Raw genomic sequence first — 27,462 nt, forward strand, 5'->3', positions numbered from 1 at the left:
GTAGGCATGTAAAACGATTCGCTCCCCACAACACGTTGTGCAGGGCTTCGGCTGACATCTGTTGTCGATAGCTATCGCTAGTCTTCTCATTCTATACTTCGCACAAAGTAGTAAGTATCGGTACACTCAGTTTTTCTTCATTCCTGTCTTTATTGTTTTTTTATTATTATTATTATTTACGCATTTTGTTGAAGTAATAAGGTCGATGTTCTAACTAGCGATGGATCTAGATAAAAATCTGCAGCAATTTAAGACGTGCTCGCTAGCTGGATACATTTTTATAGCTGGCTTGTCAGCTAAGTTTGAAAACTTTTGTGTTGTTTGCTGGGTAGTTGGCCAACTTATTTCAGCTAATGATTGCTGAGAGAAAGCGAGAAATTGGGGGGCATGTGATGAACGATGTAGCGAACTAGCTTGCTAGTATTTAGAGATAACTAATGTTAAGCACTATCATTTCAAGGAGATATTCCTTAATGTTGCGATCGGTCTCTATTTGGATGCTGTGCAGCTGAATGGATGTGCGGATGTGGCAGTCAGCTAGATAGTTAGCTAGCTATGTGAGAGTGAGAGAGCCCCTTTCTGTAATTGAAAACAGGTGTTGTGAGGCTGCAAGAAGTGTCTTTATACGCTGTTAGCTTATTTGGGCTATTGTGTTAGTAATTAGACTGTAGACCGGAGTTTAGACTATTTCAGTTCGCTTGAAAACTGCCCAGTTTCATCTATAACTGTAACTGTTAGTTTAGCTAGGATACCTAGCCAGGTCACGGCACAAGATTGTGTTGCATTTAGTTTGTTAGGTCTGGTGTATTATGTGTAATGTGCATTTCACTTTCTTTTTTTTAACTAACAAGACAGGTTGGGTTGGATTGGAGAATGCCAGTATAGACATGATGAACGGGAGCTAGCCAATAGTCACATGGCTATGTTAGCTACTTCGCTAGTAAACCAAGATTGCTAACATTATTTGAGTACAGACTTCTTTCTGTGCTAATGAAACCAATTTCATAGTGTGGTCGTAGATTTCAATAAAGGTGTATCTCGCAATGTAGCTGCCGCTGCCACCTATTTTGTCGAATAAGGATGTCATTCAGTTCTGGCAGTTAATTTACAAATCCTATAGTTGGCAAGTTGTTTGTATTGGTAATCAGATGTGTAATTAAAGAGACTAGGCTACCTTTGCTCCAGTCCGTACCGCTCGTTAGTTAACATGTAGCTACACTGTATGTCGAATTTCAGTTTGCTAGATTTTGAAAGCAGATGTGCATTGAATCGATTGGTTTTGATTTCTGTTTTTGTAACTTGTAACGGTTCTTAAGTAAATTGTCTTGGCTGAATAGTGTTGGGGTTTGAGGCTTCAACAGCCGGACATTCCAAAGCCTTTGTGCTAGGCGAGTTGAGTCGCTACATCTGTAAGTTAGCTAAATAAGCTAAAGCCTGTTCTTACTGTTGGCTACTGATGCCAAATATAAACGTGTCCAAAATTTGGACAGACTTCCGCTTAACCTTAAATTAAGCTTGGAACATGACGACCTAGGTGTTGGTTATTTTATTCATGCTTTTTGGTCCTTTTGGAGAAACGCAAACTAGTGGTGAACTCCTAGGGAGGGGGAGGGGGGGGGGGTGCATTACTGGGTCGCTTACTTCGGTGTATGTCAGCCCTATAGTGTGCTTCATACAGAGTAGAGTTCCGCTCTGATATGTATCATTATCGCATCTTTTTTAACTAAAGTTTTAGGTTGTGTGTTGGAATGATTTCTATAAAATGCGGCTACCTCCAGATTGTTGGTGTATGGGCATTACAAAATCAAGGGATACCCTCTTTAACAAGTGCTTTGTCCCGTGGGTGGAATTTGATGCAACATATGTGAAATGTAATGGGTGTGCAGATGTGCAAGTAGGTCAGGTTTGTGTGTGTGTGTGTGTGTAGCCGGTGGGTAGGATGGCATACTGAAATTGGCTGTTCTCCCAGGGTGGGCGTGGTGAGGTCTCCTTGCTGTACAATAACTTGTACCGCACCAGTTTTGTTGGTATTTTACCCTGCTGTAGAGAGCCGTTGTTGCATCACGCTTCGACCTTTAGTGACAAGCTTAAACAAAGTTTGCAATGAATCCATTTTTAACTCAGGGAAACAAACAACCAGTTAGGGTAAACGTGTGCTGATGTTAGCTCGAGTGTCGTAGTCTTTATTTGTTTTCGTAGTAGCCATGGCAGTTTTTTTTTTTTTTTTTTTTTTTTGTGATTCAGTTAAGAAGCAGGGTTTTGGTTGCCTTCTGTTTGTCTTTTTATTTCTGCATGTTTTCCATAAGGGTGCAAACGAAATATTTGGTCATGATTCACTTTGCATGTTGTTTGGTTGTTCTGTTACGCAAAACAACCATTTGTTTAAATGTTCTTTGGCTTTAATGAGTTTTGTATGGAATGGGGCCCTCTTCGTCGACCGTGAATCCTTTCTGAGCTGATAAGTAGATGACAGATATTCAACATTTCAGGAAGATTGATTGATTCCTTGGTCTTAAGCATATTTTAGTAGTTTTGTTAGTTGCATTCAGGCTTTTTTGTGACATTTGTTGAACAGTTCAGTCATAGGGTGCTCTTTCTTTTTTAGCTTCAATCTCAATAGTCTCAGAAAACTGCTGGGACTTTCTGAGAAAGTTTTGCTTTCAATTAAGTTTTACTATGGTGCTATGTATCGGACACTTGTTAAAGTAGGACAGAAGCCTCATTTTACCCTCCAACTTACAAGACATGTCTTTTTTCAGCTTCAACTCAATGACACTGTGCATTTTTCAGTCTTCCCTCCAGTGTTGTAAAACAGTGTGGAGTACCTCCAGGGCAGGAACAAAGGAAGCTCCATTTGGCTTCATGAAGCCACAGCATACGGCTTGAGTGCCTCTCCTCTGAAAAATTGATTTAATGTTTAAAAAATTCAGATGCTGCTTAAAGTTGCTGTTCATTGAATTTCAGCTAGAGCCGCCTCAGTAACAGATGCATCTACAATGAAGCTGTCACTCAGCGTTAATGACTTAATTTAGCTGTGATGTCTGTAATGTCTTTATTTTTATTTCTGTAATTTTCCTGGGTTCTGTTCCAAGTGTGCCAGAAAAAGGGAAGTGTGATGTTTGTCCATCCCAAATATTGCTGGAAAAACTCACTAGGGGTTGTTTTTTTTTCTTTTCTTTGAGAATTTCCAGTTAAAAATGATGACTATTCATTTAGCTGTAACTCACCAAAGGTAAATCAGAAGTGGAGAAAAAAAAAACACTGCCACTCTCAGAATTCCCATGGGCACATTTTAAAAGCAACCATCATGTGTAGCAGCACCTTGTTTGACATGTGATGATTTGAGCTTTCAAGAGAAAAAAATCTCTACCATAATTCACAATATCAAAATTTAAATCATGGTGAAAATGGACAAGAGAATTTAAGTACAAATTCTGTAATCCTAGTCAGATGACACAAAAACTATTGACATATATTTTATGATGTAAATGAACTTGTCTTTCTAATGATGCAAAACTCTTTTCACTGGGAGTCTGCCTTAGCTGAAATCAACCAAAACCTTATGAAATCTGATCAGTATTTATTTTTAGTAACCAATTAGGGTGTTATCATTAGTGTTGCTATGGCCAGACAAAAAAAAGTATGAATATTGATAATGAATCAATGTATAGCAAAGAAATGTTGTTTTATTGAATTATTTTAAGAAACATTATAAAATATAGGGAAATGGCACAGTGGCCCTTAAATAGCTGTGCATGCATAGGGGGATATGCCAGTTTAAGGCATTTGGGCTCCAGGGGTTGGCAGAATGTCTCGGAAAACAGGGCCGATGTTTGAAGCAGAGTCATGAACTGAACACAGACAGAGCACTGGAACTAATGTCTGCCCTGGCAACACTGTGTCTTCTTTCAGGAAATTCAAAATGCAAAATTCGCAAGGAAAATTTGTGCTTGTTGCAGTAATACCAGCTGGCTAGTCATTTTAACATTATTGTTAGCTAGCCAATAGATATCTTACAAAAAGCATACGTTTTCATAACACCAGGATGCCTCATATCAACAATCCTTTTTTACATTTAAAATGTTTTTCTCCAGTCTGGTTAGAAGCATCAGTTAGTGGAAAAAGTAGACCTATTCTGTTGTAAAAATGATCAGAATTAAGTTTGGTGCCTGTCACCAGTGTCTGAATGCCTTCACACTGCTATCCTACAGATGTGCTACCCAGGGTCTGCATACAGAAAGAAAGCTAGATACACTAGATGTTGCATGCTGAATGCAGAAATGTATTCTAAAACAATTAATGAATGATGGTTAAAGTGTTGATGTGGCTAGCTGCTTTCATTGAAGTGATAGTAATCCTCCAAACACCAGCTTGACATACACCAGAGAACCCTTCCTTCCTTTCATAATTAGTGTTGTTTTCATTGTAATAATCATTAATTGAATAAATTTTTGGAATGTTGCATTGCCCTTCTCTACTGAATAATAATATGAATGGACACTTGATATCACTTTAAAAAATGATCATTTTTACTGCCTCGCAGTGAGCCCTCAACACATGCTGTAGTGGCTAGCCTTGACCAATTAAGCCACACATAGTCTTACATGACTCTTACTTAGTAAAGTTTCTGCAACCTTGTTCTGCCTCTAGTCCCCAGCATGTAAACTGAGGTAGTTTACATCCCTATTTCAAACCTGGAGTTTTGGTGCCTGTCATCTTGTATAATTGGGCTGCTGTTTGCTGTTATGGCTGCATAATGGAGGCTTCGTCTGCCCAGCAACTGAGATCAACAGAGCAGTTGTGTTGAAATAAACTTTATTGGAGAATGAAATCCAGTTGTGTTGATTTTTAGACACAGTATTAGAGCAGCTGAAACAGAGAAAGTCAGACAGGTTTTGAGATAATTGCTCTAAGTGGGACAAACCACATATCTTTTAGGCTACCATGAACAATCTGAAATTGGGTGTGTTTTTCTTGAAAATGTCATTTCCCCATTTATGACATGGGCATTGTGTGCATACCTTTCAGATGTGATGGCAGGGTTTCACTTTAACATGTACAGGTATAGTCCATATGGGAATTGTAACAAACTCAGTCCGGTTCACTCCCATGTATGTAATATCTACATAGCTTGTCTTGGGACCTGTTGTTTCTCTCTGAAACATGACACACTCTTCAGCCCACCTTATTCTTAAGAAATGAAGGAAACTCTCTGCTTATGAATGTAAAAAAAAAAAATCAAAGAAAGTAACCTCAGCCGTGTTTTGTAATTCAGTTGATAAAGTGTGGCACAACACTGAAGTTCTTAAGAAGGCACGAGAACTTTGATAGCTCCACACTCGGTATTTAAACCACAAATGCCAATTTCAAGTTAATTTCTGGGTCATTCGACATCTTCCACTGTTTCTTTCTCTTGAGGACTATATTTCCTTTTGCTTCACAGGAAAAGGGCATTATGTTTTTTCTTGCTGCATGTGAATTAACACGTAGTACTTGGTTTCTTGTTCTCCAAAGCCCTGACAAAACATAATGCCCCGCGGCTGGAGCCTCACCTTACCTTGTGAGGACGTCACTCAGTCCTCTGTTTACACGCCAGCAGCAGCAGAAGTGCAGAGCGTGAGAATGTTTGCCTTCTTGAGAGCAGCCAGTGCACACGCTCTCAGCCCATTCACGGATGCCGCTGTATGGTTGCCATAGGAACCCCCCTCAGCTTGCCCGCTGAGGTGGGGGGGGGGGGGTTAAAAGAAGTTGTCTGGGAAGAACAAGGATATAAATTGTGTCTCGTTTGCTGGTGTGAGGAGGTGGCTGTGGAGTGGAATTGCACCCATAAGAGTTTGGACTTGTTGCAGAGATACTCGCATACTGACAATCCCAGCACCTTACACTGTTAAGTGTTTAGGCTTTTAGATGTTTAGAACTTTTATGGAAAGGGTAGTAGCTTGTATTGGTGTAGGATCCTATTACAAGGCTCCTATATACTCTTTACTATAGCTTTTCTTTGGGATAAAAGAAGGCTAGTTCCTTCTCCTACCCACGATTAGACTTCATGACAGCTTAAAATGTGTGGAAACCCACATCTTGGCTGACCACGGAAAAAAAAGCTCTTTTTAAAAGCTCCATCGTTCATATTTCGGTGTGGCGATTGTAGTGGATAGAATGTATAGTTGGAGTGGGCCTCTGTGTGTCAAGTTTCCCCTTTGTCAGGGCTGAAAAGCGTGGCTGAAAGCTGCCATTGTTGTGCTGGGAAATCAAAGCAGGGCTGTCTTTCTCAAGGCGGAGGGGAGAGGGCCGGGACGTGGGGTGCTGGGGGACGGGGTGTTAACCGGTGCTTCCGAGGGTCCTGGGAAGCTGAGTGGAATGCAGATGAACTCAGAAACACCGAGCTTCTCTGGGGGCTGACCAGCTCCTCCAAGGCTAGCAGGACTGGTTCTTTGAGAGAGGAGTTCTTTGGAAAAGGTGTGGTGTCCTATATTTGACTGTAGCCACAATGTCTCAAATGGTTCTATTTTTTTGTCACTCTTTACACATACTATTCTAAAAATTTCTCTGCAATTATGAAAAGATTGCATTTATTTACAAAGCAGGCATGTATCTGGAGTGACTTGAAGAGCCCTTTTTTTTTTTTTTTTTTTTTTTTACATATTGTTGATTATACTGATAATATCCAGGTTAATTACCTTGCTGAAAGACACACCACTAGTGCCCCACTTGGGAATCCAGCTTTTACCAAGTGTGCACTAAACTGCAGCCCCATGTATGATGATGCAGTTGATGCATTTGGCTTGTTCTATGAATGTGGAATGTGTAGGTTCTGATCTAGAATGCAATGTTGTCAGCTCCTCTATCAGCCACCGTATCAATTCATGTGGTTGTGTAATGCGTGTGGCCCAATCAAATCGGCTTATCAGTTTCACACTAGTAAAGTCTCCCTAATTGCTGCGCTTCACGAAGGACCACAATCAATGTTTTCTCTTGTCCTTCACACCTAGTGCACATTTCTGCGGGGCACAAAGGGGGCTCTGTGAGCGTGCCCAGTCTGCCGGTGCTGCCTGGTCCCGTAGGTCTGCCTGGAACAGGCCGCACAAACACAAGAATGGGCGCTTTTGTCGTCCGAACAAGAGGACGGTTTGCATTCGAGTTCAGAAAAACAGGGCAGCGTTTATCTGTAGTTTTGACTGGACCTTATCACAAGCAAAACAAACAGACAGAATTTTTTTTTTCTTCACATCCGCGTGAAATTGATAGGAGAATTTTTCATTCTTGAGGTATTGAATAGTCACAGCATGTGTGTTTTAATTCTTTTACCTCTTTTTCTCTCTGAATTTGAAGTTGCCAGTTTGTTCATTAGACTACCAGAATTGCGGTCTCTGTACTCGCATGGGAGCACCGAAGCACATCATACACAATCCTTCCATACAATCACACGTAGCCAACAGCTATTTTTCACACTGCAAGTCCCACAGTGCACCACAGCAGGGCTAACGGCCAACCAGGATTGGCTCATCCATCGTTGACGTCATCAGAGCTACTCCTTAGCACCTGGGGAGTTGCTACAGAGTGTTAATGACCAGTAAAATGAGGGTACTCACTTTACCCCAACAGAATGGAGCCAAGCATTTTCTGCTGCTGTGGCCTCCCAGTTGCTGCTGGACAGTGACTCAAGCTTGCAGTGTGCTGAGTTTTAGGACTTAGCCTGTAGTCGGGATGGGCGTTTTTACCAGCTAAATCCTCAGAAGCAGTCATGATATATTTGAATTTCCAATTTTTATTTTTCCACAGGTCATATTATGTGTCTGCATTTACATTTACATTTATTCATCTGGCAGACAGTTATCCAAGGAGACTTACAAGTGTGGCAGAGTACAGCACAAGCAAATAGCCATATAAGGGGTCAACAATATTAGAATGTGTCTTTAGTGCGTCTGTAATCTACCTTTCTGCAAACTCGGGCACATGAGGTGGAGAGACTGACCCTCACTGGAATTGCACAGTCTCTACTGTGAACTTGATTCGGTCCCTCAGAATCCCCGCACATAACAGACAGTGAGGGTGAGTTACTGCAACATGAAGTTGACAGGAGGAAACAGAACAGAAAACTCTTGCTGGGTGATTATGGGTTATTCCTGGGCAAACCTAGTTTAGTAAGGAGCATCTGATACCACTGTACTGTCTCTTCACACATGTTGTGGTATCTGGCACTGTTACAAGGAAGATGGCTATTTTTGTTCTTTTTAACCTATCTGTTAAATCTGGCATGCACTGCAAGGGGAAGGTGGTGCAGTGGGAGACACCCAGACTAAATCCAGGCAAAGGAGAAGGGCCTGTCATATGATATTCAGGGCCTGTGATTTACTCAAAAGGGATATTTTCAGACTCTTGAAATTACCCAGAGTGGTTGTTTTTGATGCTTTGGAATAAAGATGTGGTGTTAGGTCATTGTGGGTTGGGCTCAGCAAAGAGTAAAATAGTATGTTGTAAATTCATCAGTTACTTCTTCTCCTACCTTTGCTAGCTAGTTGAAGGAGATGGCATTTTTAGTTATTTAGGCATATAAATTCAAGTTAATTTCTTACATGATTTGAAACATTGTGTAGTAAATGTAGACAATTTTAATAATGTCCAACGTCCAGTACAACTACTTAGCCTGATTGTTTGCAGATTTGTTGGTGTTATTGGGGAAGTGGTGTGTGTACCTATGTATGTATGAATGTTAGGCTACTTGTATAAGTTCCATTAAACTTCTGCAGACAAAGAGTAAGAAATCAAATATGCAGAAATGAATCTTTGTGTGTTTTTGTTTGTTTTGTTTTACAGAATGAGGCAATTCAGAAAGGTTAGAACTGGTTTGGTTTTGCATTGGGCCAGTGAAATACATATGGACTTGCAGTGGCCCAACAAGCTAACTGGCTAATGCTAATGGAGAGCTATATTAAATCCATTACATGCTCAGATTATTGCATTAAGTGAATGTTCCATGCTGTCACAGTGCTGTTCTTGCATAGTTCATGGCATACTACCAACACAGTACCTTGTATTGCTGCTTTGTTCAAAGAAAGTTTTTTTTTTTTTTTTTTTCTTTTTTTTTCCCCAAATCCACCAGGGCTTGGGGCTGAGGCTGAGGGTGGAGGCTTCTCTAGAAGAAATCACCAAATTCTTTATTAGATCTGGGTATTAGATCTGGGTAGGGTCACAAGTTTTAGGTGCATTTCGATAAATGCATAGGCCTTGTGCCTAGTGACACATAACCCAAAGGTTGCCGGTTCGATTCTCAGGTGGGCCACTGCTATAGCACCCCTGGGCACTGTACTTAACCTACATTAAACAGTAAATACCCAGTTGTGTAAATGGATAACATGCTCCGGGTAAGAGCACTTGCTAAGCAAATATAGAGTGATGTATCTGTGCTTAGTATGTAATAGTACTCATGGTCCATGCTGAACTCAGGAGAGGACCTCTTTTGTTTTTTTACATATGCGATCGGTTGGGGGAATGTCTCACCAGTGGGAGCACTTCCAATCTGACTTGCTTTGCACAGTTTACTTTGGCCTGAAGTTTTTAGGACTTGAAACTGATTCTTGTGGCGGTGCCAGAGCAGCTATGTCCCCGTTTGTTAGGGCACATAGGCGGGGGGTTGGGGGTTGGGGTTGACAGTGGAGTTTCCCATTGCCTTGGCTCACTTCCTGCAACTGCTGTGGGAATCGAGGTGCAATGTTTCACTGCATCGAAGCTCACAGTTATGTGGTTTTGCACATAAAACGATACCAGTAAAGATATTAATGTGCGCTTGCGGTATGATTTTGAGTATTAGGACGTTCGTTAAAAACAAAGGTGTCCTTGTGGCTGTATTCATCGTGGCTTTATCATCATATTGGGTTTCGTATGAGGCAGTCCCAGTACTCTATCCCCATAGTTCACCGTGTCCTTTCAGCTGACCACGAATGCTCACAGCATGCCATTTTGTTTTTCCTCTCACACATTTGGGTCCAGCTCTTTCTGCCCCCCGGTGCGGCTCCCTGGCTGCAGTCGATAGGTTTCAGTGGCTGGTGGTGGTGGCACACGAGCAGTGTCCTGGCCTGTTTGGGTACGCTGCCGGGGGGTGGGGGGGGGGGGGGTGGACTCCTAACAGCACGGAGCTGCCTGCATCTAACAGTGCGGGCCGGACCGTGTAACAGTAACCTATTTACCGCAGAGTGAATGTGGGTCACTGCTCCGTGGCCCAGCGTCGCTTGCTGTGCCGCTGCGTTTTCCAGGAACGGGTATTGAACCGACTGCTGCATCTCACTGAGGTTGTTATAGATTTATTTTAATAACAGTAAGAGCTTGTCATCGCTTAGGATGCAAGAGCAGCGCTCTGGGGGGTTTAGACCCCAAAGGAAAGAGAGCACGGCTCAATAGTCACGTATGAACATCAGAGCAGGAAACATATTGAGCGTGTCACTCTGCTGTAAGTTGAAAGCTCTCTTTTTGTTTTTTTGTTTTTTTCTCTGAACCCCTCGCTATATTTATCTGTGCCCCTGAATCTCGATGAGGTTTTGTTTGTGTTGTTGGGTGTCACCGTCGCTGTCGGGACCCGAGGCAAGAACAGAAAGGTGCTGAAGGTTTGAGGCAGGGTCGACATAGCTTTGCGTTTGATGTGGCGGGGCGCTGGGCTTTTTTGTTTTTTCCCCCTGTGTTCCTCACCACTGTCGGTTCTCCCGTTCACAGAGTCGGAGCCATGGGGAAAGGCTGCATCACGGCGACCAAGTACTTCCTGTTCCTGTTCAATCTCCTCTTCTTCGTAAGTGTCTGAAATGGCTCCGTTGTCTTCTTCAAAACACAATTAAGTACTGCGTGATATAAGAACACCACATACAATGAACAAAAGGTTATTCCTGCAACACGTCTGTATTGCAACCTTGTATCATTACTCACAAAGACCTAGGGCCTTCTTTCTGTACTGTGGGGTTGTGGGGGCGGGCTTTAGTATGTGAATATTTGCCCCATAGAGACTATTCAGACAACTAATATATAAGTAAAAGGATTCGTACTCCCACACCCCCCCCCCCCCCCCCCCCTTCCTGCTCACGCAGGATGTTTAGATGAGAAGACTGATTAGGCTGAGTGCCTCTCTCCGACTCTGAACGGGCTTGGCATTTGTATGTCACAGTTATAGTTAACAGCTGCACCCCTACTCGTCTCGTGGCTGGACGGATGAGGGGCCTTACAAACGAGGATACCGATGATGGCCAGATCTGTGCCAGCGCCTCCTCTGTCAAGAACACCTACGGTTCATTAAACAAAGCAGACCCCCTCCAGCCACGGCAGTGATGGGTCATGTCTGTGGAGAGATAATGGCTCAAATGGATGGAATAAGTCTAAAGGGGAAGCTGTCATCGGTACTCCAGATGCTTGTGCGCTGATTAGAAGTTTAAGAGGACTAGCAGCTTTAATGGTTTAAAGGCCCCAGTCACCAAAATGGCGGGTAATTAAGAGTGTGGAGGAAGTGTTCTCGGAGGCAGTGAATCAGCCCCCCCGGTCCCTGTGATCTCTCCCGCCGCCGAAAAACCAACCCCTTAATTACGCAGGAGGTGAGCGGTTTACTGCCTCTTTACCCTGGTAGCTCTCATCCGCTCCCCCGTCCCAGGGACCCAGCGGCGCCCGGGTCGCCCATCGGGCACGGTGTTTCTCCATCCCAAAGAAATGAAACATTTGATCTGCTCTTAAAGTCTGAAAATCCCAGACAGTCCCCTCAGGCTAAAACGGCCTTCACAGAGAACAATGACACGGCAGTAGTCTTAATCACGCGGTGCCTTCATTGTACAAGAATTCTGATGTTGGCAGTTGGGAAATGTCACCCTTTGATAACTAGTGAGGACCTTAACATGGTTTGGGTAACAAAGGAATAAATCTCCACAGGCATCGTTGAGGCAAGGTTTGCCGGCTTTGTCTCCCACTGTCTACAGGCTGCAGCTTTCTGTCAGCATGTTCCATGTGTACATATCACAATATTTTCACAACATGGATTTGTTCAATCATGACATTCAACATTCAATCATGACACACTTAATGATTGTTTACGTTATTAGACTAAAACATTTCACAAATACATGTACATGCTGTTTCTGCGACGTAACTTTAAGCTTAACCACAGTCTAATGATGTGATGAACAGACTGGCATGATCATTTTGGCCATCACGAGAAAAAAAAAATTGCAACAAAATAAAATGCAAATGTTGCTTTGACTCAGACATGCTGACAAACAGTCACAGATGTCAGTGAGTACACTTTATTTGAAAAAGATTGAAAAGGGGGAGGCTGAACAGTGGTAACAGATTGCATCGATGAATTACCACTGTCCTTCCACAGGCACGTGTGAACCGTGGTGCGCTAGAGGTGCGTTGAGCACAGGCTTGTCTTTGTGAGCAGTGCCTGTGTTTCGGGCCTCTTGAAAACAGCGCACGACTGCCATTCTCCCTCTTTCCATGCAAAGACGGGACCTAATCAATCCCAGATGTTGAGAGGGAGAAAGAGGGGAGGGAGCTGGAGCAGCATAGTTCAAGACAAGCCAGAGATCCCCGCTGGCCAAGAGTCTGTGTCTCTCTCTCTCTCGCTTTCTTTCTTGCACTTTCCCTGTCTCTCACTCTCTTCGACTCTTTCTCTCTAAATATCTCTGTCTCTCTCGCACAAACTTTCTCTGTTCCCCCTCTCTCTCTCATACGTGCACACACACACTCATGCTTTCCACTGTCTCTGGCCCTATAAGATGCACAGCCTGCAAGTCACAGCTTGCTAAGTAAAACATACAACTCTGCGACCTTCATTTCACTGTGTATGAGAGCTTGCCTTTCTCTTTTGCCCCCCAGCTTTCTGGCGCCCTGATTTTGGGGTTCGGATTATGGGTTCTCCTGGACAACCAGAGCTTCATCGCCGTTCTGCGTAAGTGCCGCTATCACACTCCTCTTCACATGACAAGAACACTCTGTGCTCAGTGTCTGTGTCACGGTAGCTGTATCTGCGTAAAGTATCATAAGACATCAGAGGATGAAGCCGGAATATAGATCATGAAGGGAAAACATCCAGCCATTCAATATAACAAATGTGTTTTAGCTCACTGGCCTGATTCCTGGGGAAGAGGGGGGGGGACCATAAATGCACAAGAATGTTAACTGTAAACCAAAAACATGAACCTCAACCTCATCTGAAACAGAGCTGTTATTGAAAAGATTTTCAGCTACTGGATATCAGTATGGCAGGATTATTATTTCAGAGCAGAAGTAATCTGATTAGCGCTATGAGCTGTTACCAAACAACAACTTAACAGGCGCTGTCTGTTGGGGGCAAATCCGCATTGCAAGAGGGCGTGATTGAAGAAGAGAGGGACTAAGAAGCAGCCCTTGAAGATAAACAGATAAACACACATTTCACAATTAAAGACCAAAAAAGAATTGTTTTGAAGACTTGACAGTGAAAATAACTGCAGTTTGGGAGTTAGATTGATGATCGGTACTGTAATGGGCAAGGATCTCAGAAACAACGTCTGTGGGTGGGTGTAGCTGGCATGTGTGGATGTAGCTTTCTGTAGCTTTTTTATTTGGGTGTAGGTAATGTGTGTTAGTGTGCAACATAGTGATGGCACCTTTAATCCAAACCACAGGTGATAATGAGAACTTCTATATTTAGTTTGATGTTCTTACTAGCTAGCCATCTTATTACGTTACATTACATTGTTGTAATTTAACAGATGCTCTTCTGTTACAAAGTGCATCTGATAAAGTGACAAGAAAAGTTGCACAGACGGGATACTATCAACCACGTATAAACGAGTGTCAGTACCAAACGTTACTTTGAGACGCACACCAAAGTGTGCGTCTGCATCATAATGCAATATATACAAGAGAAGGATTGTACCATTCCAAATCAATCAATTAAAGGTAAGAGGGAGCCATTCCCCACACCACCTGGTAGGCTAACACCAGCATTTTGAAACCGATGATGCGACCCATCATCGGCAGCCAGACATGAGAGATTTTGAGGACATTGTGGACCAACCAAGCAGCAGCATTCTAAATGAGCTGCAGGGGTTTGATTGCCCATGCAGGCAGGGCAGCAAGCATAGTGTTTCAGTAGCCTAGGCAGGAGAGAGCCAAAGCTTGGTCCTGTGGTTGGGTTGAGGTGGTGAGGAAGGAATAAGCTTATAAAGTGCTCTATCACTGGCTAAAGTCATTCTCACACACAGTGAAAGTTTTATATATACTAGCCATAGGACACCACATCTATTTGTCATTTTATAGGTTGATACTGAAAAAACAATTTCATTTTCCTGGATTTATATTATTTATATTATATATTTATATTATATATATTATTTATTCACTTCAAGAATTGTATTTGACATTTTTCACCATATTTAATTTTTAACATTGTCCCATTACAGGGACAGCTTTGAATATGTTTCAAAGTAAACTTCTAACAATACAACAGTCCCTGAGGAGTACATAGTCCAGGTCTGAAACCCCTATCTCCGCATGTGTCTTTGTTATGCCTCTGCTCAAATCACAGACACAGGAAGTAGTGTGAGCGGTGCATCTTCCTGCTCTCTACTGTTATTAACAAGGCCTCTTGTACCCTCCAGTCTTGAGCCACAGAAGTCAGAGCTTCCCGTCTGGTTGGTGAACAATTGTAAATCGCCCCTTTTACTGTTCAGTCTGTTACGTTTTTAAATGTGATGAAAAATGCACTGCATGGCTGCTGGAGCTCTGGCTATTTGTACAAGCTCACCGCTGATCAGAGTGGCTGATGAGACTCCCAGCACCAAGCCCTGTGTCTTCCATTAAGCATGGCTGATGAGTGTTCCCTCTTGTCAGCCCTGACCCAACCACAACACACACACACACACACACACACACACACACACACACACATACACACACACACACACACACACACACACACATACATACATACATACATACACACATACACATACACATACACATACACACACACACACACACACACATACACACACACACACACACACACACACACACACACACACACACACACACACACACATACATACATACATACATACATACATATACACACACATACACACATATACACACACACGCGCACGCACTCACTCTCAGCTGCTCCACTTATCGAATCCCCAGCTCTGAGGGACTTGCAGGGAGGGCTGTGTCTGCGGGCGGTTAAAGAACGCTACGCCAAGCCCTCGGTGACAGAGCCACATTGAGCCCAGCCCAGAGTCCACCACTGAGTTCCCTTCTTAAACGCCATGGCCAAGCCAAAAGGCACAGGGGACCCCCCCCTTTCAAAGTCCAACCAGAGGAGGAACAGGCACGGCCTTTATGTGATGGTCAGCGCATCCAAGTTTACCTGCAGGTGGCGACTGAGCTCACACTGGCCTCTTCTTCCCTCAGCAGCTCGCCGGCTGGCAGATCAGGGCTTTCACTGCAGCGAGTCATCAGCGAGAACAAACTACCCCTGCGCAGAAAAGCAGATCCAAATAGCGAAGAATTGATGTACAGAGGGGAACTGAGTCTCCTCACTGATTATCATAAATGGTTTCAATGTGTGCAGCAAAGACAGATTTGCGGAACCACAATGCTGAAACCAGTAGTTTTCAACTCTGAGCCGGGGGAATGAATGATGCTTTTGAAATGGTTCTATTTGCTTGCTTTATTTCTTGAGTTATTCACTCCAGATTTTTATTTTACTGTTAAAACAGAGAATATTGTTAAAGATTTTACTGACTGTACTTAATCAAAAATTTGAGTTTTATGTAACTCGCCGCCAGATTCACCTTGAAAGTATGGATTGGTTGGAATCTCTGTGTTTTTCTTTGATGGTCGGTTTGGCTTTGAAAGAGGCAGTGTTGTAATACACCAAAAGCGTTTGGCAATCCATGCGTCCCGCAGCGAACATTCCTCGCCTGTGCTCATATTTCACCGAAAGTGCAAGCGCCCTGTGTGTTAAACGCATTCCACTGCGTGGAATCTTTGTTCGGATTTCCATGCCCCCATAGAGCCGCTTTATCATAAACTTCGCGGAATCCCATTGTTTTTATTACCCAGCTGTTCCGTACTTCCTGAAAAAACAACTTTCCGGAACTTTGTGATCCCCAGGGGATATCATTGCTTCCCATGGGCTACAGAGTACTCCTAACCCATAGACTGGGTGGCAGCTGCAGAGATTACTTCTTACACACCCTGTGGGGTTTATCATTGTCCACAGGGCTCAACACTTGCTTTTATATGTGGTTGCCCAGCTAGACAACCAGTCATCAGTTTGTGGTTGCCCAGATTATCTTGGCTTCTTTAATCACAGTGTTGATGTATTGATCAGCAGCAGTTCTATCAATGTCAGACTCTTTAGATTGAGCAGTTACAACAAAGATATTTGGGTGTGTTTGGTTTTCAGATGAAAATACATGCTGTCAGGTTTTAAGAAGGACAAGAGGAGATAAAATATTATCGTTGGGCTTTCTATAACGGTGAGAGAGAGAGAGAGAGAGATAATGTAAAGCAGTCTAAGGCAATGAGAGGGAAAGTGGTTGTATTTAAAGAGTTGGAAAACAAATTTCTTACTGGATGTGTTGAGGCTCTTCAGATTCTGATCAGGTTTTCCTTGGCAAATATGGTACAGGAATGTCTTCAATGTAGTTTAACAATTTGTCGACTTTGATACATTCTAAACATTCCCTATAAATCAATGAATTGAACTGTTTTGATTAGTCAACAGCATCATAAGTGTACAGAATGTGTAGTAATCCTCCTTGCCTAGATACAAGACCTATATATGCATTCAGAATTTTCTGTGTTCATTGATAAGTTAATTTTGTGGTAATCTCTACAAAACAAATGAAACAATGTCTTCAGACCGAGCCAGGCCAGCTTTGCGTAAGGCCTTCAGAGTGGAGCTACTGGTGGGTGAATGTGTCAAAATTCAGGCACCCAGTGGTATCTGCATGGATGCGTGTCACATTTCAGTGGAAGGCTCAAGAGAGACCACATTCTTAGCCCCAGTGGGAAGAAATCCGCCATCTTGGCGCAGTGGAGACGTCAGTGGGAGTTCCACCGGAGACCACAGCAAAAGAGCAGTGGAACTTCCACTGGGGTTTTTGCAACTACCAAAGTGGTCACACTTCCACTGACATGGTCTGGAGAAGAGAGTAGTGGTGTAACAGCATGGCTTCTTCCCCACCTAATGTAATTAGGACACTGTAAGATTAGACCAGCCCAAAGAGCTTCTGTCATATTAAACGTGCTTAAAATAACAAGATAAAGCTGCTTATATCTGTAGTTTTTGTTGAAGTTGTTGTTACCAGAAATCCATTATCCTGTTAGTCAACCCTTTTAGTCTAGCACAGGTTCTTGGAAAGCAAGTAAGCACTGCAAGTTGCCATCTTGAAGTAAACCTTATGAATAACAACGTGAAAATCAAGTTGCCTCACCCACTGTGGGTTTCAGAGGCCACAAACATTTCTTCAGTGACTGCGCCTTCGTCTCGGAGCAGTATACCTAATGGCGGTGACAGAGGTGGGGCGAAACGCAGTATAAGCATACGGCATGAGAGCAAACTTTCATTTCTAGAAACCCCGTGCTGTTTATGGCTCAGTGGCTGGCTTTGAAGCGTGATTGCTGTAGATCCAATGACAAGCCACTGGGAAAGCTGGGTGCGTATAGCCCCTTAATGCGTTACCTAACCTATACTTTCCAGAGGAGTTGGCTCTGGTGGATTCTTTAGCTTCTAATTATTTACAAACCAGTGGGTGTGTATGTATATATACTCTATATAGATTTTTTATATATATATATATATATATATGTCTATACATATCTTCTGTCCATCCTATCTGTTTTTTATCTGTCTGCAGAGATAAGATGATAGGCTAGCAGTAGTATCATAGCTGGCCTATTTTTGCTTCAATCATGTAGAGTTTGCTGAAATGTACATGCTGAGCCTCTGAAATGAACAGTCATTTTGATGGTACGATGTTACTGAAGGCTTTGATGATCCAGTCGGGGCCTGTGTTTTGGGCCACCGCCCGGTTCCCCTGGCTGTCCTCCCCGTCGTGTCTTGGAAGGGGACTCTGGAATGGGGTCAGAGCGTCCGAGCCTCCGGAACTCCACCGTGGGGAGAGATAAAGAGAGCGCGCTCGTTTTTTTTTTTCCCTGGGAGCTCGAAACCGCCGCAGAATGTTTGGCACCTCGGTCCACGTCCTGTTTCTTGTCTACCGCCTCCCCCCCCACGCGTACCACGGCCTGTCAGCCAAGTGAGTCCGTACGGGCCCAGCTTCAGCTCTCCTCAGATCAACTTCAGCCCCGTTTGTTCAAATGCTGCTCCCATTTTTCTGAATGTGATACAGGGCCTCTCTCTGCCACGCCAGACCAGAGCGTTTGCATAACATGTCATGCTGTGCACTGAGCCCTAGCAGGCTGAGTTTGGGTGGTAGATGAGGTTTTATCAGTGTGTGAGATGGTTGTGGCTGTGCTGCAGTGGAGAAAATACATATCCATGAGTGAGCGCATCTGATCTTGAGATGCGATGGAGGAAGCCGGGTCGTGAGTGGGTGGCTGTGTGGGTGCGTTATCTGCTCTGCTCGTCTCCTTGTGCGTGTGGGAGGGTGGGCTCGGAGTGTTAACCCCTTCCTGTCTCATGTTGTTCCTCCACAGAGGACTCCTCCACGTCTCTGAAGGTGGGCTCCTATATCCTCATCGGCGTGGGCTCCATGTCCATGCTCATGGGCTTCCTGGGCTGCATCGGCGCCATCTACGAGATCCGCTGCTTGCTGGGCCTGGTGAGTCAGCCGGGGGCCCGCCTCGGCAGTAATGCCGCATAGGCGCGCTAAAGGCCGTCTTGCTTTCGGGCATCTTCGTTAATGCCCGTCTTTAGCACTTGATGTTGCACAGTGTCCTTAAAAGTGCGTCATCTATGTCAAAACTGTGTAGGATCATCAAAAGTCATCCTGCGTAGTTGAAAAGCTATGTAGGATCATTAAAGGCCGGCGCTGTCGTCACACAGTAACAGTAAGGAGCACCGTCAGTGTCAAAGCTGTGTAGGATCACAGAAGTGCGTCTTCAGCGTTCGTGCCATACTGGATTGCTGATTCGCATTCCTCGGGGGTTAATGCAGGCAGGATTAGCTGAGGGGGACTCACGGGATTACACCCGTGGGATGGAGGATCTTCCTGAGGAAAACAGGAGGGGATCAGAGACCTGAAAGAGTTAAACTGCCTCGGGGGTTACCAGGACTAAGGACAGACCATTTGACCCAGTTAAACCTGTGGAGACCAGCTGTTAGACCCTTGCGTGTTATCCATGTAGAATGCCTGTCCCCCTTTTGCCACAACATGCTGTAGTCACTGACATGGGTCATGCATGGATTACTGCAGGATTCCTATAGGGGGGCACTCTTTATCAATGATTCTGGACCAGTAGCATAACTTATATAAAATATGTGGATTTCCAGTTTTCAAGCAGGTTCCCACAACATAAAATCCTAGAAACAGCATGTGGGCCTCAGAAAGATAATCAAAGCCATATCCTTTCTCACATGGCCATTGTTGAAAAGAACGCACAGATATCTCCAATTAGCGCTGGCATTTGGGCTGTGAGAAGAATGCATCCCTGTCGGGACAGCTGGGGTCTCTTAGCACAAGCGGCAGCTGTGGGTTGGAATGGAGCTCCCCCACGTGACTGCATCCCATGATCCTCTCTGTCTTGCAGTACTTCACCTGCCTCCTGCTGATCCTCATCGCCCAGGTGACAGCGGCCGTGCTCATCTACTTCCAGCGGGACCTGGTGAGTGATGTCACGTCCTGCCTGCTTTCCGCTCTCTCCCTCCATCTTACTCTTCTTCTCTGTGGGCACTGCTGCACAGCTGTGACCGGGCGTCAACTGTGAGTCCAGGCTTGTTCGGAGAAAGGGGGGGGGGGGGGGGGTTGAGAAATGAGCAGATGAGGGGCGAGAATTTGCCGAAAGTGGGGGTGGAGTGTCGTCCCCAGCAGGGCTATGAAAGCAAAAGGTAGAGAGTGTGGACGAGGAGGAGGCATCGTGGGCGACAGAACCCAGGGAGCGAGAGAACCCGGGGGTTGGGTGGGGGTGTAGAAGCTGGAGGAGGATTCTGCGACTTGCCCCTCGGTCCCTTGCTCAGAGCATGTGGCGAGTGGGTGGAGGTGCGATCTGAGCGTTTGCGAGACGTTATCCCAGTGTTCCTGCGCTGTCTTCTCACCAGTGCACAGTTACAGACAGGTTTTGAGAACTGCCACGTGTTTTCTGGGCAGCCTACTGCTCTCAGCTGTGAAAACACAGCGCCCCCTGCAGCCCAGAGAAGCAACCACATGCTGATCCATTTTAGGCTCCTTTTAGAGTGCTTGTTATTGTCAGGAAGACCTTGGACCTAGTCAGCCAGCCAATGGGGCTGAGGGTGGACAGGCCTGGGGGGGGCCGTGGCTGCCCTCTTCCCTCATGCAGCGCCCCTCCCAGAGGAGTTATAGGGAAGCATCTGGCCCAGGTTTCATTTGGAGCATGCTCCCCTCAACTGCTGCAGACTGTAGATAGTCTAATCCGTGTTTATTTTCCTGAAGGAACACTTAGTAGCCTAAATTCAAAGGCAGATGAATGAAGTCTCAAGGTTAGCTGGATATGTTTTTTTTTTGGGGGGGTGGGGAATCTGTGTGCTCCAGAGGCAGAACTACTGAAGCTCTATCTAAAACATGAAGCACAAGACCACAGCACAGCAGTAAGCAGCTGTGGTCCCAGAACATCAGAAGTGTTCCGGGTTTTTGTTCCCTCTGAGCTTGTCATCACATAATTGGAATAGTTATTGCACTGCCAGTTAAGCGGGCACAGGTCACCCTGTGCGGGGGGGGGGGGGTCCTTTGTGTTTTACCATACGCACACAGTCACCTGCAGTAAGTAGTTCAGCATAATAACATCCTATTATGTCATTAAGAGCGTGGCTGGAACTGAAAAAAGACGAATCTCCAGCGCTACAATATCAGGGTTTCCCAGCAATCTTCCACAGCATTTTTTAGAAACAGAAACATTGAACAGTGTGGCGCTAGGTGTTGCCTAACATAATTCCTGTAATTCCAGTAGCCTAGCAGCCAATAGTTGCCTCATGACTCACAACTGTGACATTACCTTCAGTTTACAGCCCAGGGTGAAACACATGTACAGGGGTGTGTCACTGCATAGTATCAGTTTGAACACGGAAACACCAAAGGCACAACTGATATTTTGGGGCATGTCACCTGAGACGCAGGTAAAGTCAGATGACAGATGTCTGTTTCCCAGCAGTTTTTTTCATCATTAATGTAATACTAGATTACTTTGTCATCCATCATTGCACAAGACCAGGTCGACCAGTTTAGCAAAGACACCTGCAGACCTGATCCTGCATTCAGATACACTGTCCTCTTAGCGTTAAACGCTACACCAGATTCACACCAGCCAATCACGACCACCACAGAAAAAAAAGCGCAGCAGTCTAGCAAAAGTCCTCAAGGCCTCAAAATTGTACTTCCCCTCTCACATTCCTACCTCTTTGTGAGCACTCTCACTGATCTGAGGCCTGCGAGAACTGGAATGTCATCTCAGTGACTGCTTTGTGGTTTAACAATGTCTCACTCCCGCCCCTTTGTTGCAGCTGAAGAGCGAGATGGCCAACATCATGAACAAGATCATCGTGGACTACACCGGGCAGAACAAGACGACGGACGTGGCCTGGGACTACATCCAGAGAACAGTAAGTAGAACCCGGAAAGGCCGCGGAGCGGAGCCAGAGCACAGGGCCCAGAACCGAGGCCTGCGAGTCCAAATAACACAGGAGAACCTGCTATTACGCCCTTGAGCCAGGCACCAGCTAATACTACAGCCAGCTATTAAGCCTGAATTGCTCCAATAACAACCATGCTGTACTGTTTGGACGTCCATCAAAGGTACGCAGAATGAGTGGCCATGAATAAGGATGTGTGCTAAGCCAGTAGTAATAGAGAATCCTGGCCTGCTTGGCCTGGTGGACTGCCTGGTCAGGAGTAGCAAAGCGTGCAGCAAAAGCTATCTTAGCAAAGCCTCGCCGTGCTAATGAAGTGTGAGTAGAGCTGGCATGGAGCCGCATGAGCTTGTGACACCTGTCCTGGGAGCACAGGTAGCCAAGCGTGAGGACACATGTGGCTTGGTGTGTGTTTGAGTCTGTCTTCTCTGCCTCCAGCCCAAACTCGAGCCGAAATAAGGGCAGGAAGTGGTCTGTGGACGAGTTGATCGTGAACCAAGTGAAAAAATATTAAAAATGAATGGGGGAAAGGAGGGTTTCCACCAAGCTGTTGAGCACCATCTGTGTCTGAAAGTGGCCCGAGGTAAAGGCAGCTATGTCGTTCACATGCCGAGCTCACAACAAAATCCACCATAAACCAAAATGCCGGATCCTTCAAACACAGTTTCAAAGATGTGGTTTCCTGCACATCCGGCAAAGGGAAGCATGAAAAGAAAGTTGCTCTGCACACCTCCTGGTCTTGTACAGGCTTGCCACAGTCTGTAAGTATCTGCCATTTGTACACAAGCATTGGTTCAATGTACAGCCTCACTGTGATGCCACTGCACTTTGGTGCAGTGTTGCGTTTGACCCTTTCCCGGTAATCGTCACATGTGCTGTGCTTGTTGTCCCTCCACAACACTGACAGGAATTGGAATGAATCCAGGTGTGTTTGAGGAAAACATTTTGTTTCCAGTAAATCATTCAGTCTAGGCAAGCAAATAACACTCACAGAGCCCTGCCTCAGTGCATAGAAGCGCTGTTTACCCAGGCTGTTTAAAGATGGCTCAGAGACTCTGCTGTAGTACTGACCTCTGGTCAGCCATCTGTCCAGCCCACGTTTAATGCGCACACCTGTGGAGCTGAGCCAGTGCGGCTTCAGAAGAGATTTAATTAGCGGGTCATTAGTTTTTACAAAACTTCATTTTCTAATCTTCTCTCGATTATTGGACTCGCATGCCTTATTTACCCTCATTAAGCATTAATCTGAGTCATTTGCCATTCATGGCAGAAAATCACAGGCTTTTCTGTTTTTATTGCCCAGTTTGCTCATCTACCAGCTCTACCAACTACCCCACTGTGTAACTCCCTCTTGATCCCCATTTCTCTCTCTTCATCTCCCTTTTCTCAAATTCCCAATCTCTTATAAGGTGCATTTTTACACAGCAAGAAATTTGGATACCAGAACAGTTTAATCAGTAGCAATCCAATACAATATACAAGAACAACCACAACTCAGATTAATGTCAGCAGGTAACAACAACAGTAATAACAGTGTGACTACTTTAACAGGCACCACTAGATAAACTATTTTCAGTTTCAGTCTTTAACCGTCTTACAGTCTTCCATCCACCCTACTTTCAATGTAGCATTATTGCTCCAGGAGTGTCAAACTGGGATGAACAGTATAGTGCAGCTGTCTCACCATCTTTTTCCCTCTCTCTCTCTCTCTCTATCGTTCTCTCTCTCTCTCTCTCTCTCTCTCTCTCTCTCTCTCTCTCTCTCTTTCTCTCTCTCTCCCTCAAGATCCATTGCTGTGGCTGGACAGGGCCTAGTAACTGGACTGAGAACACTCTGATCAAGAACAGCACCCAGATGCTGTACCCCTGCTCCTGCCGAAACACGTCCCTTCCCGGTGTAGACGTCAAGGAAAGCGGCCTGTGTGAGACACTGTCCCCGGAGTGGCCCGTCTACAGCACGGTACCGCACCCGATCCGCACCAACTCCATTCTGATTCAGTGGCCCGATTTTTCATTCTGTCCCCACCATTTTATTTGCCTAATGTACAGCATTAAAGTTGCTACCTCCTGTGTGAGATATGCTGTTTAGTAGTTATTTGAGCTGATGCGTCTATTCATTTGTGATGTTTTTTTGTGTCTCCTTCCAAACTGTTCCCAGTTGGTTTCAGATTGATATCTTCCTGGAGGCCTCCTAAGTTATTTGTCCACTCAGCAGCCCCGTTCCAAAGACAACAGTTGTTACTGGAGAGGCTGTTATTTCTCTGTGCAGTAATCATCATGTCATTCATCTCTCTCTCTCTCTCTCTTTCTGTCTCTCTCTCTCTCTCTCTCGCTCTCTCTCACTCCCCCACCCCCAGGGCTGTGTCTCCAGTGTGGAGAACTGGCTATTCAACAACTCCGGAGTTATTCTTGGAATCTGCGCAGGGGTTGCGGTCATCGAGGTATTCCACCATTCCACATTTAGCTTGCTCGTACTTACTGTATTTCTTTTTTCGTTTGGAGCGTGGACGTAGCGTCGGCCGCGCTCTCGCCTGACCCCGCTCCCTCCTCCTACGCGCCGTATGTCCCTAAGCTACGTGCCCTCCTCTGCCTCTCCTCCCCCCTGCCTGTGTAACTCTCCGACCTGGCCCTCTCATCTTTCCCCCTCTCTCTCCTCCAAAGGCCCGAGCCCTGGTTGTCTCCCAAGCTTCACCGCTGGCTGCGCTTGTAACTGGAGAAGAGATCTTGAGCTTGGGGCAGACGTAAATGTTTGGATGACTGTGGGCTCCGGCTTTAGGAGCGGGGCTGGGGGAAAGCGAAAGGGCGAGGCGCTGATGTCCTCCAGCTGCTTGCTTCTGTCAGTTGTCCTCTGGGTGTCAGTGTCTTCTCAAGCTGTGGTTCTAATCACATGCTTACACCCTAAGCAGTGAACTACTTTACACTGGATTGTACTGAAAACTGTTCACGGCGTAGAGTACCATTTTATTTCTCCCATTGTAGGTGTCCTTTTCTCCCATGCCATGGTCCAAGTGATGCCTGTAGGCCTTAAGTAGTGAACTACTTTCCATTGGAAAGTGCACCCTTCACAGTATTTCTTCTTATGTTGTCAGGGTCTTGTTCTTACAAGCTGTGGTCCAGATCGCACCCTTGTACCCTACACAGTGCCCTACTTTAAAGGGGGTTGAGTTGAAAGAAGTGCACTACTGAGGGCGTAGGGTGCGAGCCAGATCACTGTGCCTCAGTACGCTGACCGGTGCCGTCTTCCCTACAGCTGCTGGGGATGATCCTGTCCATGTGCCTGTGTAAGAGCGTACACCAGGAGGACTACACCAAAGTGCCCAAGTACTGAGGGTGGAAGATGGAGCGTCACACACAGCCCACACCGTGCCAATCTCTGCCTCCTCCACCCCTCCCCATCTCAGAGACCCGAACAAGAGATCTCCTGCTCTCTCTCTGCCTCAGATACACCTGACTCCCCACCCCCCCACTTGCCCACTTGCTTTCCGCCAGACACAAACAATGATTTGTATTGTCAGGAAGTTAGTTACATTATTACAAAAGCAAATGTAAAGTGTTGGAGTTTTCCCTGTGGTGAAGCTGCATCCATTTAGGAAAAATGTTCTTTTTGAGAATGTTTAAACTTCATTAGTTCACTCTGGCCCTGCCTTTGGACCTCAGTTTTTGCTGAACCCCTCATCTCATGGGATGCCACTGTGTATATTGAGTATAATTTGAAATTCATGGGTCTTTTTGAAATATTGTAATGTACATATAGGTAAAAAAAAAATTACCACCCAAGACAGATGAAGGATCAAGAGAATAACCAGGTGATCATCACCTACTTACATCTGCTTAAATTCTGCATATATGAAGCTGATGTGTGGTTTGCTCTGTTTGTTGTTATTATTATTTTTTTTTTAACGTTGTTCTTGGAAGCGCTTCTTATTTTAGTTGGTAGGTCGGATTCCTGAGAGCACTTTAGCCAATTGTTGTGAGCTGTTGATCAGTGACGCAGAGACCAGGAGGAGGGTGTGGCCACGTGGTCAGGAGGAGGGAGGGGTCGGAGGTGGGGCACCGAGGCTCTTAATAGCTGGGTGTCCCAATCCCGCGAGCGCCCTGCGTATTTTTAGTAAAGGGAGGGGGAGGCCCCTGGCAATAGCTTGGTTGGAACAGGGCAGGGTCGCCTGGCGGCTTTTGTGGTCATCATGGTGGCCCCCCCCCCGTACATGGGACACACCCCTTCCTGCAGCGCTCGGGTAAGGGAAGGGGCCTCTTTCAACCCCCCCCACCGAGCCAACGCAGAACCCACTGGTGCCGCCTCGCAACACTAAGTCACCCTGTGGCCCGTCTCCCCAGGCTTTACAATAAGGGCTTCCTTCAGCCTGCGTGTCTTTAGGTACCAGCTCCTGTTGGCTGGTGACAGTGCACCCTGTCTGTCAATGGAAGCAGCAGTCTTACAACATCACCCTCCCTGTCTGGGCTAGCGCCTTCCTGGATGGTCTCTGAAAGAGTTAGAATACCCAAAACTATACATTTGCATGAAGTTTTTTTTCCATTTTGCATTAATGTGCGTGCTGTTCTTGTTTTTGTTTTTGTGCGTTTTTACCCGTCTCTTTTTATAATTGTATATATAAGTCTAGTTAGGAATTAATGGTCGTCTGATCGTCTGACATTATGGTCAGCATTTTATATGGGAAAGCGGTTGCCCGCCAATTGTTTTGTTTTTTTTTTTTTTTTTGAGAAGCTATTGTTCTTTTTCCACACTTTTTTTCATGATGTACAGAGTTTTGGCTCTTTGAGTGTTTCGTCAGCAGTATTTTGGATAAAATAACAAATTGAAGCCTAGCTATAAGTTGCCAGTGGTAACTGCCAATGGAAATTTGTCTTGCTCTCCCAAATGTCTCCTCCATTGAAGCCAGCAACCTCACAATATCAACCTTGCATTCCACAACTCCCCACATGGAGTCAGTTGGTCAGGTTTTACTTCAGAAACACTGCTACTCATTACTCAAGTGTGCAAGTAGTTTTTCCTTTGCATGCATATTGATTCCATAAGGGCTGTTGCTCTAGTGACAGAGGTGGATTATTAAGTGAAATTTCTGCATATGTACTTTCATAATGATTGATTTCAGTTTGCTTCTCCTGAAATATTCATTGAAACAAGATCAATTCGTCTTAATATGAAGAGTGAAACGCATGAATGTATGGTAGTCAGGGAAGTGATATCTTTGGAAGAAGATGATATGTGGTTTGTTTAAAATATTGTCCCCTCTGTTTTTCATTTGAGGTTTTTGTTTCTTTTTTTGTATTTTTCAAAAAGCAGATCCCCTTCGCAATTTCCAGACTTGAAAGAACTGAAACATCTTGTTCAGAAAGCTTTTCTGTACAGTGAGTCATTAGATTTAGAATGAAGCTTGTGTTTTCTTAATTGCTTTTACGTTTTTATTTCATAAATGTAAAAAAAGTTTTCTTGGTTTTTATTAAGAGGGGTATGTTCCAAGATCTAGGAGTACTTTGGAAACAATAGGTCTCCTTTAATAAACCTTTGTGTATTTCTGTTTGGTAGATGGAGCTCTTACATTAAAGTGAACTGACACCAATCACATGGATAGTCATCATTTTTACTTTAACAGGGACACTGAAAACCAGATTGAGATTGCTTATACCAAGATGTTTATTTCTTAAGGTTTAAATTTGTAA

At 44.8% G+C, this 27,462-nt stretch overlaps 1 protein-coding gene across 1 annotated transcript; it reads left to right on the forward strand.

The window, feature by feature from the left end:
• Positions 1–27,462, forward strand: LOC118787930 (CD82 antigen-like). Its single transcript, XM_036543704.1, has 9 exons — positions 1–110; positions 10,705–10,777; positions 12,844–12,916; positions 18,682–18,806; positions 19,735–19,809; positions 21,659–21,757; positions 23,570–23,743; positions 24,141–24,224; positions 25,034–27,462. Exons 2-9 carry the CDS (start codon positions 10,715–10,717, stop codon positions 25,109–25,111), a joined length of 771 nt encoding a protein of 256 aa, XP_036399597.1. The 5' UTR covers positions 1–110; positions 10,705–10,714; the 3' UTR covers positions 25,112–27,462.

This window comes from Megalops cyprinoides, chromosome 13 (assembly GCF_013368585.1).
Source record: "Megalops cyprinoides isolate fMegCyp1 chromosome 13, fMegCyp1.pri, whole genome shotgun sequence".
Lineage (NCBI taxonomy): Eukaryota > Metazoa > Chordata > Actinopteri > Elopiformes > Megalopidae > Megalops > Megalops cyprinoides.